Source organism: Anarhichas minor, unplaced genomic scaffold (genome assembly GCF_050575085.1).
Source record: "Anarhichas minor isolate MPS153535 unplaced genomic scaffold, ASM5057508v1 ptg000040l, whole genome shotgun sequence".
NCBI lineage: Eukaryota > Metazoa > Chordata > Actinopteri > Perciformes > Anarhichadidae > Anarhichas > Anarhichas minor.
In genome coordinates, this window is record NW_027466486.1 from 13638173 (window position 1) to 13655499 (window position 17327).

Below are 17327 nucleotides of genomic sequence, written 5' to 3' on the forward strand. Positions count from 1 at the left end.
TCACAAAGTTGACCAATAGGAAGAGATGGCGAGTTAGAGACAGACCAATCAGAGGGCGTCGTGAGCGAGGCCACACACACAGCTGACAGACAGTTTAATCAACCTATGAACGTTAATGTTTTCATAGTAGTGGGATTTGAGCAGCGCTGTTTTGATGCTGTACATCAGGGGTGTCAAACTCATTTTCACTCCGGGCCACATCAGCATCATGGTTTCCCTCAAAGGGCCGGTTGTAACTGTAAGACTGTGTAAATGTAACTACTCCCTAACATATTGGTAAATAACTGTCTCTGCATTTGATTATTGTTTATTCAAGTGTAACAATATTGTACATGCAGTTATATAAATGTAAAATGATATTTAAGCACATTTCTGTTATTATAACATAAATCATTTTAATTTAGGGTTAAGAAACCCACATTACTCTATCAAAGATCAAACTATTAAAGAAAATAACAAAGACAAATATCATCAAACACAAGTTATTCCATGAACTGTGTTCAAAGCTATTTTTGTCACATCTCTGCATCACTAATGTCCCTCCCTGCCGTCGTCCCGTGCATGGCAGCTACATCCAAGAGCTCCTCACTGAGATCAGGTCTGCCTTGAGCCTCTTACAAACATTGATAGATGATGTATCTCGTCTCTTAGCTGTGTTGTTAGATTGCTGCTAGTTCCTGAACTCGGTCTGCGATGGTGTTTCTTCACAAACTGACATTTGTAAAAGTCTGTATCTGGTCGGGGCTCACCTGCTCACATACCTTAAGCATGCACTGGGCTGTAGCTTCTGTAAATATATTCTGCTGTGATTGCAGTCTGCCTTTTAATTCTTGGACAATTTTATGTTTTTCTTGGAGGCTAAATTTAGCTCCGTGTTTGGTGTCAAAATGCCGACGTGAATTGTATCCTTCATCACCGACACGCATCATAACACAGAAGACAGACCCGTTGTTCTCCCTGAAGCACAAACATGTATTCGCTTTCCCATCTTAAATTACATTTTCTTCCCTCTGCATCAATTTTTCTCTTCGTGGACATTTTGGGATTATTTGTCGATCTTTTTCAACTCAATCACTTGTTGGAAAACCTCTTTACGGGCTGTTCCCTCTCCTGTCCACCTGTTGTGATAGTTTTAATGTCGGAACACAGACAACATGCTATCTCAGAATTTCAACTTTCTATCTCATAATTTCGACCATGGGGATATTTTTATTTTCAAGTCTAACTTAATTTTTTTTCCAAAATTAAAAAAGAAAAAAAACATTTTTTTTTGCTGGTGGATTCGCGGGCCACATAAAATGACGTGGCGGGCCGGATTCGGCCCGCGGGCCTTGAGTTTGACACATGTGCTGTACAGTTTTATTGAACCCATCGCAGGATCAACAGGATTCACACATTTTTAATTATCTGTTTATGAAAGTTTTTTTCAGTATTTAAAATGCAAGCAATATAAAAATGGATACAAACAAATAATGTAGACCTTATACTATTAAACAAATGTATACACACACATTCTACACTTAAGAAAATGTATTTTTAAAACCCTGAACAGAGCAAAGAAATGAAGGTGGTTTTCCTGCGATCATTTTGAAATAGAGAGTGTAATGAATATTTGTGAATGTTGGTTTTGTAAATAGTTTAAACTTACCTTGACAATAGTCTTTGGTTAGATACATGCAAAGAGTAGTATTCCACAAGAGTGAGACTATTTGCTTGTATGCTGATGTTCATTAGGTTTAATAACCATGTTTACCATCTTAGTTTAGCGTGTTAGCGTGCTAACATTTGCTGATTCCTACACATGTAAGTTAAGGCTGATGTAAGTGTTGGACAATGCAAATTCTGAACTGATCATAGCTTTAGATGAAAAGTCAGAGAATCAAAGAAGTTAGAATTAATCCTGAGGGGGGTAAGAATATTTGTGCCAAATTTCCCCGCAATCCGTCCAACAGTTGTTGAGACATTTCACTCAAAACCACAAACGTCAACCTCATGGTGGAGCTACAAGAAATGTTGAGGGATCACTCATTAGGATCCATCCTCTGGGAACCATGATGTTCAAAAGGTTGTGCCAATCCATCTAGTGGATGTTCAGATGTTTCACAAGATGAGTGACAACATTGACATCTATTCTCATCTGCTCTTAAAAACAATCTTGTGTCAAAGCAGCAGAAACAGTTACGGTTACAACATCAACTTCTGTTTTATCTCTAAGAATTGCCAGAGCTCTACTATTTCATGTAGGATCCTGTTGTCATGCCCTCCCTCCAGTCACAACAACAAAGAACACGGAGGAGTCGTTTTACTGAAAAGGTGCCAAACATCAGGCTCAAAGCTTTTCCCTGCCAATCAAATCGTCCCCTCAAGACCGACCTATTTTGGCAGTGGCTTTAAAAGAAACCACATCTCACATGAATTCTTTTTTCCTGTTTTGTGAAGTAAATTCCTGACGGAGGTCCCTGATACAGTCGCTATACAGATATCCTATTAGTAATTAACAGCTCCTTCACTTATTTGGCTCATTCCCCCTCCTGTTTTAAATATGCAACAGTTCAAGGTCCTCGAGAGGACAACTAATTTGAATTTTCTAGCTTGAGGCAATTATAGACAGACTAAGATCTTCAAGCTGCCTTTGTTTCATCCAGTGGCTTAGAGAAAGCAGCTTCCTCACAGACATCATTAACCACATCTTATTTTAGATTATTGCAGAAAATAAGCTCTCTGGCAAACAAATGTTCATAATACTGAAGACGTTTTGTCCAGCGAGATCGTCTTCCCAAATGGACACCACTTTTATGATTTTTGAAGTGTCAATGTCATCAAGAAGTCAAAAGCTAACGTTAGGCTATAAATGAACTTTGGTCACTTGTTGGCTATCGTCTTTTATAAGACACGTAAAAGCTTAAAAATTCACGAGAGGGGTACTTACCGACGTATCGTAGAACAAAATGTTAAAATCTCTTAGGCTTGTGTTAACCAAAGACCTCATTTCAGGCATCTAACCCAAAAACTCCATTGACCTCGAGACGGGAGAAATGAAACTGCATAAATACTGACTCATTTCTGGGTTTGAGGACTCATTCCCGCATCACTCTCGGCTGCTTTCAATACACACCGCACACCTCCACATGATCTCAACAGGACATCTTCATCCACCGTGACTCACGCAACACTTTGCCAGATGTTGTAACATCAAGACATGGTGTAGTGAATGTTGAAAAACCTCCTGCAGTAAAAAAGAAAAATATAGAGAGCACATTTGGCACACTCTGTTCCATTAACCTTGTTGATTAACATCTTGGTTGTTGGTCAGCCAACATTGAGCTTGCCAGAAAACAATTGGAGAGTGATGTTTGAGTAAGATGGATTTCAGCATATTGATAATAAAAAAAAAAAAATCCTGATTATAACTAACAACTACTGAGGAAACTATCCAGCATGTGGTGGCGGGAAAGGTGTGGTATTAGTATCTGTCTCTCTAAGCGGGAGCATACATGTCCTGAATTCAAAATCACATGTAAATGTAGGGAAAATGGCAGACCATTATCACCTCACCGTACTACACTGCCAGAAAACAATTTGCACCTTTGGAAGCAATACATATAGCATATCAACTAGATCGCTTGACTTTAAGCCCACCAGTACAGACGGATAATCCTAACAGCCAGTACGTGGGTCTGTCCTGAGGAAAAACAAAGAAAGAATCAAATGCAAATCCATCTTATGCACAGCTGGCCGAACGCATTTAATAATGACACTCACTGTCAGCTACACAGTCAGATGTGCTTCGTTAGGAAGGATTGTGATGAGACTTCGATGACCGTTCTCTTTTACTTTAATGAAATCTTTGTGATTACTTACAATCTTTTTGTAATGTCACTTGATCAGCATTATTCAAATTCAGTGCACAGGCTCATTCATTAACTTCTTAAAGAAATAATAACAAAAACAAAAAAAACAGGCCATTCACAAGTTCAAAGGTTTTGAGGTTATTGTATAACACAGGCAACAAAGACACCGATAACTCGTGTTTTAATAAATATGATTTCTAAAATAAATTGCAAATGTCCTGGTGGGCACCGATTTCAACGCCATAAATGAATACAGAAGGCATAGAACACTTAAATAATTATTCTGGCTATCTTAAAACATTAAACTCACATTATGCTTGCAGTTGATCAAGGCAATGTATCAGAACTTTAATTCTGATGGCTCATAATAGCTGTAACAATCAGTCTTTGAAATCATGCCTTGAATTTATCAAGACAAAGAAAAAAAAAAAGGCAAAAAACGTGTTTGTGTTCTTTTCATTTCAACAAAGCAGAAACAAACATTCAGGCTAATGGTTGCCATGCATTGATGTAACAACAGAACAAACCAAAGACAATACGACATCTGTTTCCAGTAGCCGTGCAGCGTGTAAAAAGTGCAGGTGTCAGAAGCTCATGAGCATGTCTCGCTCCTGCATGCTGGTGTAGAACGGCTTCCCGAACACGAACGAGTGCAGCCCCGCCCTCAGCTTCTCTGCGAAGGCCATGACGACGTTCAGGTCCCCCTCCACCATCAGATCCAGGTCCGTCTTCAGGTTGCGCAGGGATCGGAAGGGCTTCTTCCCTTTTTGCCTGTGGAGAGCGGAGAGGGGAGACCGTGGTAGTGTAGCTGCTAACGGCCTACAACGCTCGGGGTCAGAAGGATTTGCATTTAGCATCTAGTCGGGGCCGCAGCTGGTGCACGGGAGCGCCGTGGCCACGATGAATTATGTATGCCGCTATGCTGAGCATAAACAATGTTGTCGAGGAACCTGTATGATAGCGCGCCCTTCGACCTCAGGCTGTTAGCAGCACCATAAACAAGAGCGCTTTCATCCTCTCACGCCAGCACCTAAATACTGGGTTTGCACGTGTGGTTGGTGTCGCCTCTGGAGCGAGACATGTTCACACACCAACTATGAACTCAAAATCACTGAAATATTTAGTCAGGGGGGAAACAAAGAAGGGAAGACATGTATTATAATTTATATATATATATATATATATTAATAAATGACTGCACATTGAATTTTTAATTAAAAAAATTTAAATAAAAAAGGATTAGAAGAATTGTGTATTTTCTTTTTGTGCCGTCATGGTTCCCAGTAGAGTTCAAACATGTGTAACCATAGTATACTTTACCCCCCCCCCCCCCCCCCCTACGTTACACATTTGATCCACTGTAAGTGTAAAATATTCATCAGTGCAGCTCTAACATTATTCATATGGTGCCACGGTACGTGCGTGCGGTTTGGAAACACCATGTGACAGAAACTAATGGAGCCATAGTGTGTGTATTTCTTAGTGTTTGCATTTACTGATGCAACAATGCGGCCACTTTTAGTAACCCCAGTGTAACACGTACTGCTGTGTCACCTCGTTTGTACTGCAGTGTTCCAATACGTTGTACTTTGAGTGTTAATGGTCTCAAAACCTGAAGTAAGACGCGCCGGGAGCAGAAGTTACAAATAGTCCTGACTGCTTACGCACTTGTTGACGCATTTGCTCTGGTATCCTCACTCTTCCATTAACGGGAGAAAAAGCCAAATCGTGCAGAAGGGGAAGAAACTAAAACCGGGAGCGACTGCTGCCCTGAAGGAGTGGGAAGGTCAGTCCACTGTTGGGGAGCACAGACGGAGATGAGTCGAGCCCAGATGGCGCGATGACCGGGTCGCGGCGGGGACAGCAGCGTGGAAAGAATTTCGAGGAGCTGAAGACGCGGTGAGCCACAAGTGTCTCAGAGGAATTAAAGGGATAAGCTGGATGTTTTTAAGTGGTACTTGTCCAAAGTCGGTGTATTACCTACAGTAGATGGCGGTTGGCACTCCCCCAGTTTGGAGAAACAGACAGGAGTACCAGCACCAGTTTTTTATATTGTTTATCTCCGGTACAAGGCACTCCACACTGGGGGGGCGTGCCAGCTACTGTAATGAATACACTCACAGTGGATAAGTACCTCATACAACCTCACTTAAAAAAAACAAATCCAAACTATCCCTTTAAGAAGGGGCGTTGAGAGCCGTGCCAGAAAGTAGTTACTGTAACCGTGACTGTAGCGTGACTAGATACGATTATTATAAGGGTGTAAAGCCCTACTCCTGGTTTCTATATTGTTTTTATCATGAAGTGAACGCATTAAAGCAAAGACTGGCGCGAGGCCATCAAAATACACCAGGTCACCTTGACACCTGGCATACAGTCTCATTTCTGCGCCTCAGCGGGGGAGTTAGCGTGTCTTGTCAGTGATCAAATGCCGATCATAAAAACATCATTTAGAGCTTTGATGATGATGAGGGTATCTCAGATGTTGTGGTTGTGTGTGCGCGGTGCATCATTTTCCTGCCCGGCACATTTTTATTTTCCTCCCCAAAAACACGTGCTGTGTAGATGGAGGGAGCCGTCAGTCTGGGACGACGGCGAGGATTCATCGCCCCGCGCGGCTCGACGCGCAGCCGCTTGGTCACAGCTTCTCCCCGACACCAATCACCATCATAAAGCAGTCCTGTGAGCGTGACTCGCTATCAAGCGGGACACATTTTGTCGGTGTCGTTAAAAAGGCATCCTTTGGCATACACAAGCGAAGAAGTCATTTGTATTATTGATTAATCTACTGTTAAAATGTGAAAAGACTTCCCATCAGAAGTTCTTCCCATTGCTTGTTTTATCCGACCAAAAGTCGTGCATCATCATCGTCTATAATATTAGACAAAAAAATGAATAGTTGTTTAATGAGGACGAGGGCCCTCAACCAATAAAGGTCTGAGATGTTTCTGTTTCTATTGAATTAGTTCCACATAGCCAGACCAGATATCTGCAGCGCTGTGAGAAAAAAAAAAAAACACTCTGCCTTGTTCGTATTTTACATTTTTTCTAAACCAATCACAATCTTCGTGGGCGCGGCTCAGCACATTGAAGCAGCGACGACGGTGCAAAGCTGGCGAAAGAGGAGGAGAAGGCCACGTGAAATACGCAGCCAAAAAGCACATCTGGTGAGTCAGACTCCCATCAAATCTCGACTTAAGTACAAACCCTTCACCACAAACATCAATATGTTGTGGCTTTCCCCTTTTGAAGGGCAGAAATGGAGGAAGGTAATATCAAGACGCCTCTGACCTCACCCCTGCTCGTGTGTTTAACTCAAAGCGTGTTGGAACACGGCTGCTATTCTGGTGTTACAGAGGAACATACGGAGATCATGACTGTAGATGTGCCGGTTATTGGTTATTAATTTAAAAACATTGTAATTTCTACATCTTTCCAGCCTCATATAGTTGTCGCCAGCTCAGCAACAGCGTAATAGAACAAGGCGCTTCACCAGAGGACGATGTAATGTAATCTTGCCATTCGCTATGCCCCGGTTCCTTTCACCGTACTCCAGCAACACTCAGCAGCTACGGTTCCTCAGCCACTGTGTTTGTGCATATCCATAAAGTCAACTGCATCACAGTCATACCTGCACAGGGTGAAGGATGACTCAGCTGATCTTATGATTTGTTTTTTCCTCTACCGCTCAGCAGTATAGTGCCTTTGTTCTTTGTACTACTTCTTCTGCAAAAAAGTCTGATCATAAATTCAACTCTTTCTTCCTTGCATCCACAACATTGTTTGGTTTTGAACACAACTTGAGACTGCTTTAACCTGGACCCTCACCCCGGGACTAAAGACGGTTTCTCAATTGGAGTCGACGTCGTCAGTTCCCTATCGTTCCGTGTTTGGTCATTTGTCCCCTTGAGCTTGCCGCACCTCCCCCCCCCCCTCTGACAGGACTATATATTTTGACTCCAAACTTGTGAAAGCGTGATGCATCGGGGGCCGCAGACTATAAGGCTTTAGGGTGTTTAGGAGGTCAGCGGCTGCAGCGCAAAGTCAATGCACAAACAATAGCGCACAGCAAGTGAATTAGCAGCTCTGCTATTTAGATTTGGGAATTTGTTTTTCCTCTGTGGATATGGAGGGGTGTGTGTGTGTGTGTGTGTGTGTGTGAGTGTCGTGGTCTTCCTGCCAAACAAGCATCCTTTTTGTTATTGCGATTAAAGTGTTATTGGCGGCAGCTCTTACGTGTCGTCCTCGATGTACTTGAGCAGCGTGAGGGCCTTCCTGTGGAGCAGCAGCAGGAACTGGGCCAGGTAGGTGCTCCGCAGGGACAGGCCGGGCTTCAGCATGAACACCTGGGTACGACACAGGACGTCCATTAGTAGTCTGGAATAACAGCCCTAATGTCCCTCCTTTGTGCCGACCTTCCGAGAGGAACACACTGCCGTTGTCTTGAGAGGAACTTGTAACTCTGGGAGCACCTGCATACGAACGGCTGACGGGTCGAGACCCCGTGGGAACACATTGTACCGTTGTGTTTCAGGGTGCACTGGAGACTGTATCAGTGAGGTTTGGGGCGCATCGTTCAAGTATTCGCTGCAGCCTGATAGAAGGACCGCTCTGTGTTCAAACTATGAGAATGCATCTGCCACTTTCAACTACACGTTATTATACAGCGCAGTAACAAAAACATAGACGGCATGGGGAGCCAAAAATAATAAATCTAACACTTCTACTTCTACTCACTCAGAGCTAATAAACTGCTTTATTTGAAAGCAGTTTCTTTCACAGTAAATTATTTTCAAACCTAATATAGCCGCAAACACAATTTGTAATAGAAATGGATATAAACAATGGTATATAAATACAATAGGCAACAAAATAACTTAGCTTTTCCACCATGTTCTTGCCTCAGTAAATTTGGTTCATTATCATTTTTACTAAGTCGGACTTTTTAAGGGTTCATCAGCTGACCAAAAAGGGAACCAGAACAGGTGTATTTCTGGTATGCCATTTTAATCTTGTGCAATAAGAAGCAGGTGCTTGTAACTGGATTTAACAATACTGAGATATGTGCCATCTAATTTGCCTCAACTTGGTGTGGAAGAGCATTCAGTTGATCTCTATGGAAGCCCTGAGAGGTATTCTGCTCCTCTTTAGAACAGAGGGGAGTCGTGCACTTCAGCCTCTTGTGGCCAATATTGACAAGAAAGGACACAAACCTTTTTTTTTTTTACCAGATGAAAACCAATAACGTAATAAGTTGTTTGCTCTCCTGTTCTTAAGTCGTAAGCACAGAAGAGAAAAACAATTCCGATCAGAGTAAAAAAATGGACAAGCAGATATTTCTTCTCTCACTTTCCATAAAAAGCTATATTATTGTCAATGTTAAATGAGTACATCTAAGCACTGTCTAATCTTCATATATTCCTAACTAACATATTCCTATTGTGGGTTATGAGCACCAAAACCTGCTGTTTGATTTCAATGGTAAATAAAGCTTTTATCAAAAGTGCTTCACAACTTCTCTGAACGATGACGAGAATGATACAAATGGTTGCCGTTATGTTCTCTATTATGTTCCTACGTCACTATTTTTGTCAATATGTTTAAGGGTTTACTTTTTCTTGTCTCGTTTCTTCTGACTCGGTTAAAATTGAAATAACAAAAATATGGAAGAAAAAAAAGGTGCTGCTGTATTCTTACCTCGTCTATAAACGACTTCACCAAAGTGTCTTTATGCATGACGTCTTGAAATATATTCCTGAAAAAAAAGAAAATACATTGTGGTTATGATATGACATGCAATTTTTTATATGTTGTTTTTCTTTAAATATGGTGTAAAAAAATGCAAACAAAATAGTGTATTAAAAAAAATGCAGAGCCGTGGCTCACAGGTCGGGCGTGAAGCTCTCGTCGGTGTGAATGACCGTGTCGGGGGGGATGTCCTCCTCGCTGTCCGTCTTCCAGAGGGCGCTCAGCTCGGAGCGCATGTAGCGCCGCTGGTTGTACGTGTGCTCGTGGCACGGTGGCATCTGCTTCACCGTGTTGATGTCCACGTCGATGTGCGTGGTCGGGTACGGGGAGTAGAGCACCTGGCGGAAGGGCAGGACGAAGCTGCCCGTGGAGTCCTGTGAATCAAAAGATAAGAAAGGAAAACAACAACAATAGGAACGATTTATCAAAGCTTCTTTGCACGCATCTGCCGTGGATATACTCACATAGGAATGGTGAAGCTACCTTGATGTTTATTCTTTGTTCACGTATTGTGTTTGTTTGTTTTTTTACATGCAGGTCAGAAGGTCTAAGAAATAATTTCACTATTTTTGCGAGCACGCGGCTTCCAACTTCTTGTTCTTGTTGTTTCTCCCTGGGCCACTTTCTCTTGTTCCCCACTGCATCTTATGTTGAAATCTATAAGACGGTCCTGCAGGAGCTCCGCTACACAGCTGACGTGCACCATAGTGAGTCTTAATGACTGAACTAACAAGCACCGCCAGGTGTTCTGCCGCTGCCTCTTGTTCTCTTCCTGTTGAGACCACACGACTCGCAAAGCAGCAGCAAATAAGAAGTGATTGTAACGTTGAGAACTGTGAGTAGAATTCACCAACAACAAAAACAAACATTGGTATCGCTTGCTTAACCTTAACTTGAACAATGCAGTTAGATAATTAAAATGTAATTGAAACAGATCTGAATCGTATGCAGTGCAGTAATACAAATATATTATCGCAACTATTCATACAAAAAAGAAATGAGGTCATAACAACATCAAACGAGCAGGCAGAACAGAACAATAAGCTCCTATTCAAATGTCACCATGCGGTATAATGAGAGGGGAACTGGCGGCTACCTTGAGCAGACCCTGAACAAACAGGCCCGTGTCATATTTGAAAGAAGAGTCAGCCTTGCAGAGGCGGGAGCACTTCCTCTCAGCCGGGGTGAGGAAGAGGCACAGAGTCCGCACAATCTGCAAAAAAAATAAATAAAAAACCCCAGAACAGTCACATTTCAACACTTCAGAAAATAACTGGCTTTGATTTGCTTTCAACTGCTTCTCGGTTGATGGAAAACAGCTTAAACGTGACATCGTTGCAACTATTTGCCATTAGAAGGCGTGTACAAACCTTATGCAACCACGCTGTACTAGGTTTACTATTTAAACACGGACAGAAAATAAATTACTTTTTGTTTTCAGCTTAATCTCCCTGCTTAAGACCAGGCCAGCACATTTATTCAGGGAGCTACATCTCAGCACAAAATTGACTAAAGCAGTGTAGGAAATTTGGGTTTAGAAGTGTTTTAAGAAATCATAATAGAAGTGTTTAATGATTCATAATTAAGAAATCATAATTAGAAGTGTTTTGGAATACATAATTAGAAGATTCATAATTGTAGGAGTGATTTGTAGTTAGAAGTGTATCTTAGTAGCACCTTTATATCTGTTTGTGAAACTTGTGAAGTTTTTGCCAAAAGTTGCAAATCCTTATCTTTATATAGAATGTTTATCATAGAAGTGTTAAGCCATAAAAGACAGTCATTGAATGTATTAAACTGTGAAGAATAGCCAAGGGAAAGTCAGACTTCTAGACAGACATTTGCAGGTTGTGCCCGCGCGAGGGTTTTCGGAAGCCTGACGCCAGGAGGAGGCAACCGAAATTAGCCAATAGGAATTAAGATGGACAAAAGGGAGGGGATTTCAAACTGTAAGGGGAAGTGCTGGAAAGGAATTCACTCTCTTTCTCCTCGGCTCTGAGCCTGGAAACATCTGTGTTTCCAGGCTGAGTCGCGAGTGAATAGCTTTTCCGCGCGGATCATATATTATATATTCTGTTAGCAGTGTACTTCATTCTGTAATTGTATAAGCTTCAGTAGGATTAAATACATTTTAATTGTAAACCAGTTTAGGGTAGATTTATTAAGAAGCAACTCTACTGTAAAACAGTGGAGCGTGCTCTCCGGCCTTCTCTCGGTGGGGGAGATTCAACCCTCCACAGCAGCCACATTTTGGTAATGGACCTTAATGTGACATTAGGCTCGAGGCTTGTTGTTAAGACACAAATAAAAATTTACGATCTAATTGGGTGCTGAGTTCGGGCCTCAAGTCAACAAAACTACAAATTACGGCGGTGCAGCCCTTTGATATTCATCGGGCAAAGCGTTAGCAGCTGTTTTCCTGCTGTAGATCTCTTAAACAAACAGCGTACGTAGGATAACTTTTCTTCGTTGCATTCCCATATGTGCCCATTTGGAGAAGCTGATAAGCTTCCTCGTGTTACTTCTGTTTGGAAACTGCCAAAGCCCAGACAGACATTCAAAGTGTCGGCTCGAGCAGAAACAGAGACACGGGGGGCTCATTAAAGCTCCAAAACAACACACTTCAAAACATTCTAAATTATGTAGATGCATTACAAATATGTTTGTGTGCGGCCACTAATACGGAGCGTTTACCTTGTTTACTTTCTCTGGGTTGCTCCCGACCACAATCGAACAGCCGCAAGTCTGCAGATGAGAGCTGATGGCCCTGAACCACGGAGACAAAGACATGCAAATTAGAACCAATTAGCTTCATTAGCGCTGCTCTGATCGTCAACGACAGCTTTTAGGAATAATGATTGAGGCGGAGGGAGGAGGACATGAGGCTTTACGTAGAGGGGCCAGTGGAGAGTTACATCTGCCTAGTAATAATCACATTTACAGTTTTAATCATGTAGTTTGGTTCATTTTCTGACCTTTTCAATATATTCTGAGGGAAAGAAGTCAATTTCATGACCTTCTGTCATCATTTGATGGTCACGAAAATTAACTGATTGGTTTTAAGCTAAATCTTACATTGGCTCAAACGTACAGCTAGCCTGTACGGAAGCACTGAGAGGGAAGAAAAAAGAAAATTCTATAAAAAAAAACATTTTCAAGGTGGTTGAATGTTCTAAATAGGACTAGAAGCAGACTTGTTTTCATCGAGCCGAGTTTTACACAAATTACAGATATTGCGTGTTAGCCTGTAGGATTTTAATCCGTGCTAATTTGCCGTTACCATCAATACTTAGCCCCATTTAACACATGGGGTAGTGGTGCACTTCAGCCATTTGTGGCTGAAACGAGTATTACAACAACACAAAAACTAACTGCCAGAAGCTACTTTTTACAGATGGAAAGAAGGTAATTAAATTATTCTGGCAAAACATTTCATTTTTACACAAATTATTAATTTTTTTAGGAATTCAGAATAATTATTCTGGCAAAATCCATTCCTGATCTAAGTCATAAAGTCAAGAGAGAAAAGTTTTTTCTTTACTTACTTCCCTCTCAGGGCTTCAAGTAAGTCTGTTATTCTCTCACTAAAAAGCTCCATCAGCTAAAAATCTCCTTCAGATCCAAGTAACTAAATTACAGTGCACAGATGCTTTGTCATCACCACAGGATGCTGAACTAATCCTGCTCAACACCTGAGCAATCAGGAGCTCCGGAATGGACTTTCCGGGCCCTCAACACTAACGGCCATTTTAGCTTTGGTCCTTTCTCAGGAGGAAACTTGGTCTAAGTGGCGAGCCATTAGTCATCATTGGAAGCTTGATGGGCGTTAAACGGGCGATGTTCATCATCCGTCTTCCCTTTGCCTGTACCGGAGAGCACTTACTTGTGGAGGAAATCCTCGTGGCAGCTGTCCCCGATGTCATCATCATTTAGCACGGTGTCTTTTATCTGCTCAGCGGGAGCGAAACAAATGAGTCGTTTAATAAAAAAGAGAATTGGTCTCAACAAAGACAAAAGTGCTGATGGGCACATTTGCAGGCACTGCGATGAAAATGAAAATGCAAAAAAGCACCATTGTGCAACAATGTAGGAAACAGCAAGATGGATTCCAGGGAGATTCTTTTGTGCTGCTTCTTTTTTTCTGTCGCATTTGCATATTAGAAGGAAGCAAATGTGTTGAATCACACTGGGTGGTAGTCTAGGCAGGGGGGAACCTGGGTAATTTAAACCTCTTGGAAATAGAAACTATTTGAACAAGTGAAATAACAAAAGAACTGAAAAGTTGGAGAAAGAATTATTTTTTTCTTCTTCCAAAAAGTCATATGTGATTGTTTTCAATAGAGATATTCTTCACCATGAATCACTGAAACTAGAAGCTATTAATTCTGCCACCGACAGGACAATGAATCAATCGTTACAGTTTCTAGTGGTTCGCTTGATCACTGGTGGCGATGTGTGCGTGTGCCGCTCACGTTTATGTCTTCCGGCACACTGTGCGACTTCATGGAGGCCAACAGCTCCATGATGGGGACGATCTCCAAGCTCAGCACCGAGATGATGTTGTAGCCCTGAAGTGGAGGGAAGAGGAAACGGTTAACTGTGAAGCACTGCAGAAAAACACTAAAAGACGGTTTACTGAGAGGGACGGACGATTTAAGGATTCAAACGGCGTGTTGTGCATTTCAGTCGAGAGCTGGAAGCCTCAATCTCAAAGTGAAAAGACACCACTGACACTGTGGTGTTACCACTGAAGGGGATAGACAGAAGAAAAGCCATTAGAGCTAGACTGATGAGTCGGCTGGATCCATTTATGAAGTTTTACAAAGTTCGTCTTCCAGAGACCACTGTTGACTTTCATTGTAAAATGTTCTTCTCAGTACATATATTGGTAAGAACTGTGAGGGGTCCATGTTTTTAATTAGCTTTTTAACTCGTATTATGAATCAGTATTGGTTGGACTGTGAAAAAGCTTTGAGGTAATTTAGCAACTATTATAAAACACTCCTTAAAAAATGTTCAGTTAAAGGTACATTCAGTTGATTGAAAAGGTTCAATACACATATAGCTGTACCAGAACTACAAATACTGATCTAGATCGGAAAATATCAAAGAAGAAGCAAGACGTAACAACATTATTATTCTGACCAGACACAATGCCAACTGTACTCGACAGGCTTTGGCACTCAATGGTACAGGTACATTAGTGGTGCCAAAAAGTAAGTGAGTACTGAGGATCAATATCCAGCCATGAGGCCAGTGAGCAGTGCTTGGCAGCAACGAGGACTCTTAGATACGTTTTCAAAGCAACACAAGATGAGTAACAGAGCATCAGAAAAGGCCGAACTGCGGGAGGATCAGGCAGGATAAAAAGAACCTCCTAAAATATTTACTGTGACGGGGACGGGGGGGGGACGGGGGGGGGGAGTAGTCTGATCAGAGGATCACCGTCCAAAAGGTAACAGGGAGTAACAGGGATGTGCACACTGCTGGTTGACATTCAACCTAGTAGACCCACTTTTAACAGCAGTGTCTGCAACGAGGATATATATATATATATTTTTAGTGTTGTGCGTCATGTTATTTTTTCTCCACCCCCTATTATTACCTCCTCACTAGCGTTCTCTGTAGGAGCTCTCAGACCTAATTAGCTCATTTCAGTCCTCTGTGTTGGGAGGCTGCAACTTTATTATTCTGGCAATGTTGTTGCAATCCCAAATGGGTAAAACAGAGGTGATAGATTACTTAATATCCATTTAAAATCAGGACCTACGGATGGATCAGGTCTTAAAGTAGGTTTATGGGTACAAAGGGGGAACAATTTGCCGTCTCTCGTATCCAACAGCGAGAAGTTGGGGGATCAGCAAGAGCGGCGTGGGTACCTTCTGCATCCAAATGCGTCCCTTGCGGATGACGTGCTTCAGCCTCTCCACGCAGATGGTATGCAGAGGCAGGTAGAAGGCCAGCTCCGTCTGCGGGAGGACGATGGACAAGGCGCACGTGTTCTTGTCCCCCTTCAGCTCGCCGTCGAAGATGAGCGACACGATGATGACGCCCTTCTCCGCCAGGACAAAGAACTTCACGTCCACGGCGCCGCACTCGGCGCTGCGCAGGATCTCCCCGTTGAGCGTGTGGTTGGCCAAAAACGTGACCTCTCCGTCGCTGAGGAACATCAGCTGGTCTCCCCTCGGCGTCCAGATGTGGCGCACCCGCGGCCCCAGGATGTTGTCCCAGTAGGCGAAGGTGGCAGCCAGCAGCGGGCATTCTCCCTCCACTGCTACCTCAGACTTCGCCACGGCGGGTGACTGGGGCGGACAGCCAGAGGACATTGGAGGGGCCTGGAGATGTCACCGTCTCCCCCGAGTGTCCCAGTGAATGATAAGACACCTACAGGAGACGACAGTTATCAGCTCTCGGTAAAGAGTAGATTCTACTTCTGTTCCAAACGCCTCTGAAAGCACAACGATCAGAATTTTTCAGCTCACGTAGTGAAAATAAATCCAATAAACCCAAAGGATTCAAGTGGAAATGAAAGTCATTTGTTTGGGATGTTGTTGGAGTCAGCTGATACTTTGTTAGCCAAAGTCAAAAGCAACTTCTCTTTTTCTGGCAATGTTGTGTTTGACAAACATGGAAGTTCTCGCCATACTCCTTTCAATATGGGGCCTTTTCATGCTTAATTAATTTTTTTAGCAAAATAAACGTCTGTAAAATGCTTACCCACGAGCCTGTACCAGTCTTTATACACTTCTGAGGAATTCCGCATTCGTGCTTAATATACTTACACGTTATTCAGTAAAAATGTCTCTTTTTACTTTTCAATACAGCTCTCTGCGTTAGGCGTCTTACCTGGACGTACGGCGTCTCAGACATATAGCGTCATGTAACGTTAAATCATAAATACAACTGCTACTCCACCGAATTTGCCAGCAACCCCTATTAATTTAAGATGTGTCGCTGTTTCGTCGACAGGTAGCTAACTGGCTCTGTCTATCGGCAACAAGCAATGTGCCCTTATACTGACAGCTTTTACAACCGAATATGGTTTAAATGTTTTATGTTTAACGTTACACAACAACAACACGGCTCATAATTACGTCTTGTAAACTCAAGTGACAATGCAGTAGTTGAACTAGCTTAAGCACAGCATCGGTGAAAAAATAAAAATAAAGTAAGGCACCAAATATTTTTGGTATTTAGCTAACCAGTCAATAATTATTAGCAGGCTAACTCAGGGCAGCTCGCTAACTGGCGTTAGCCGAACTAACACCGCCATGACTTACTTGTTCTTCACCTTTTCGGTGGTGAATGGCCACACCGCGGCGTCTGTCAGAGGACGAGTTTTGTTTTTTGCTGATATGTCCTCATTACATTGTTTTCTGTTAGCATGTAGCTCAACGCTTGAATGGTGGTTAGCCAGCTGCAGTGTTGTTGTCTTCGACACACTTCCTAGTACGTCAGCCCTACGTCACCGTTGACAGAGCTGCACAGCGACCTCTAGCGAGCGAAGCGCGGCAGTGGACAGTGAGTCAATGATGTCATATTTAGTCCGGGCGGCCACCTGCAGACAATTAGTTGTTGGAAATGATTTACCTGGTCATACGAATGGATGTATCTGCGGGAAGAACACTTTGTGTTTGCCTTTGTGATTTCATCTTCTGAGGGCACTGTGAGTCCAAATTAATAGCAACACACTGGAGACCTACTGATTCCCCCCCTTTTCCTTCCTCC

At 42.5% G+C, this 17327-nt stretch overlaps 1 protein-coding gene across 3 annotated transcripts; it reads right to left on the reverse strand.

The window, feature by feature from the left end:
- Nucleotides 1-3817: 3817 nt before the first annotated feature.
- c9orf72 (C9orf72-SMCR8 complex subunit) lies at nucleotides 3818-17057 on the reverse strand. 3 transcript variants are annotated; one of them, XM_076107747.1, is made up of 10 exons: nucleotides 16891-17057; nucleotides 15479-15983; nucleotides 14072-14167; nucleotides 13483-13547; nucleotides 12294-12366; nucleotides 10696-10812; nucleotides 9738-9973; nucleotides 9549-9606; nucleotides 8088-8197; nucleotides 3818-4622 (listed from the first exon to the last, which is right to left on the reverse strand). In XM_076107747.1, exons 2-10 carry the CDS (start codon nucleotides 15923-15925, stop codon nucleotides 4436-4438), a joined length of 1389 nt encoding a protein of 462 aa, XP_075963862.1. In that variant the 5' UTR covers nucleotides 15926-15983; nucleotides 16891-17057; the 3' UTR covers nucleotides 3818-4435. The 3 variants fall into 3 exon arrangements, with proteins under 3 accessions (XP_075963862.1, XP_075963860.1, XP_075963861.1); XM_076107745.1 differs by having other exon boundaries at nucleotides 16880-17057; XM_076107746.1 differs by having other exon boundaries at nucleotides 15479-16047; nucleotides 16880-17057.
- Nucleotides 17058-17327: the final 270 nt, after the last annotated feature.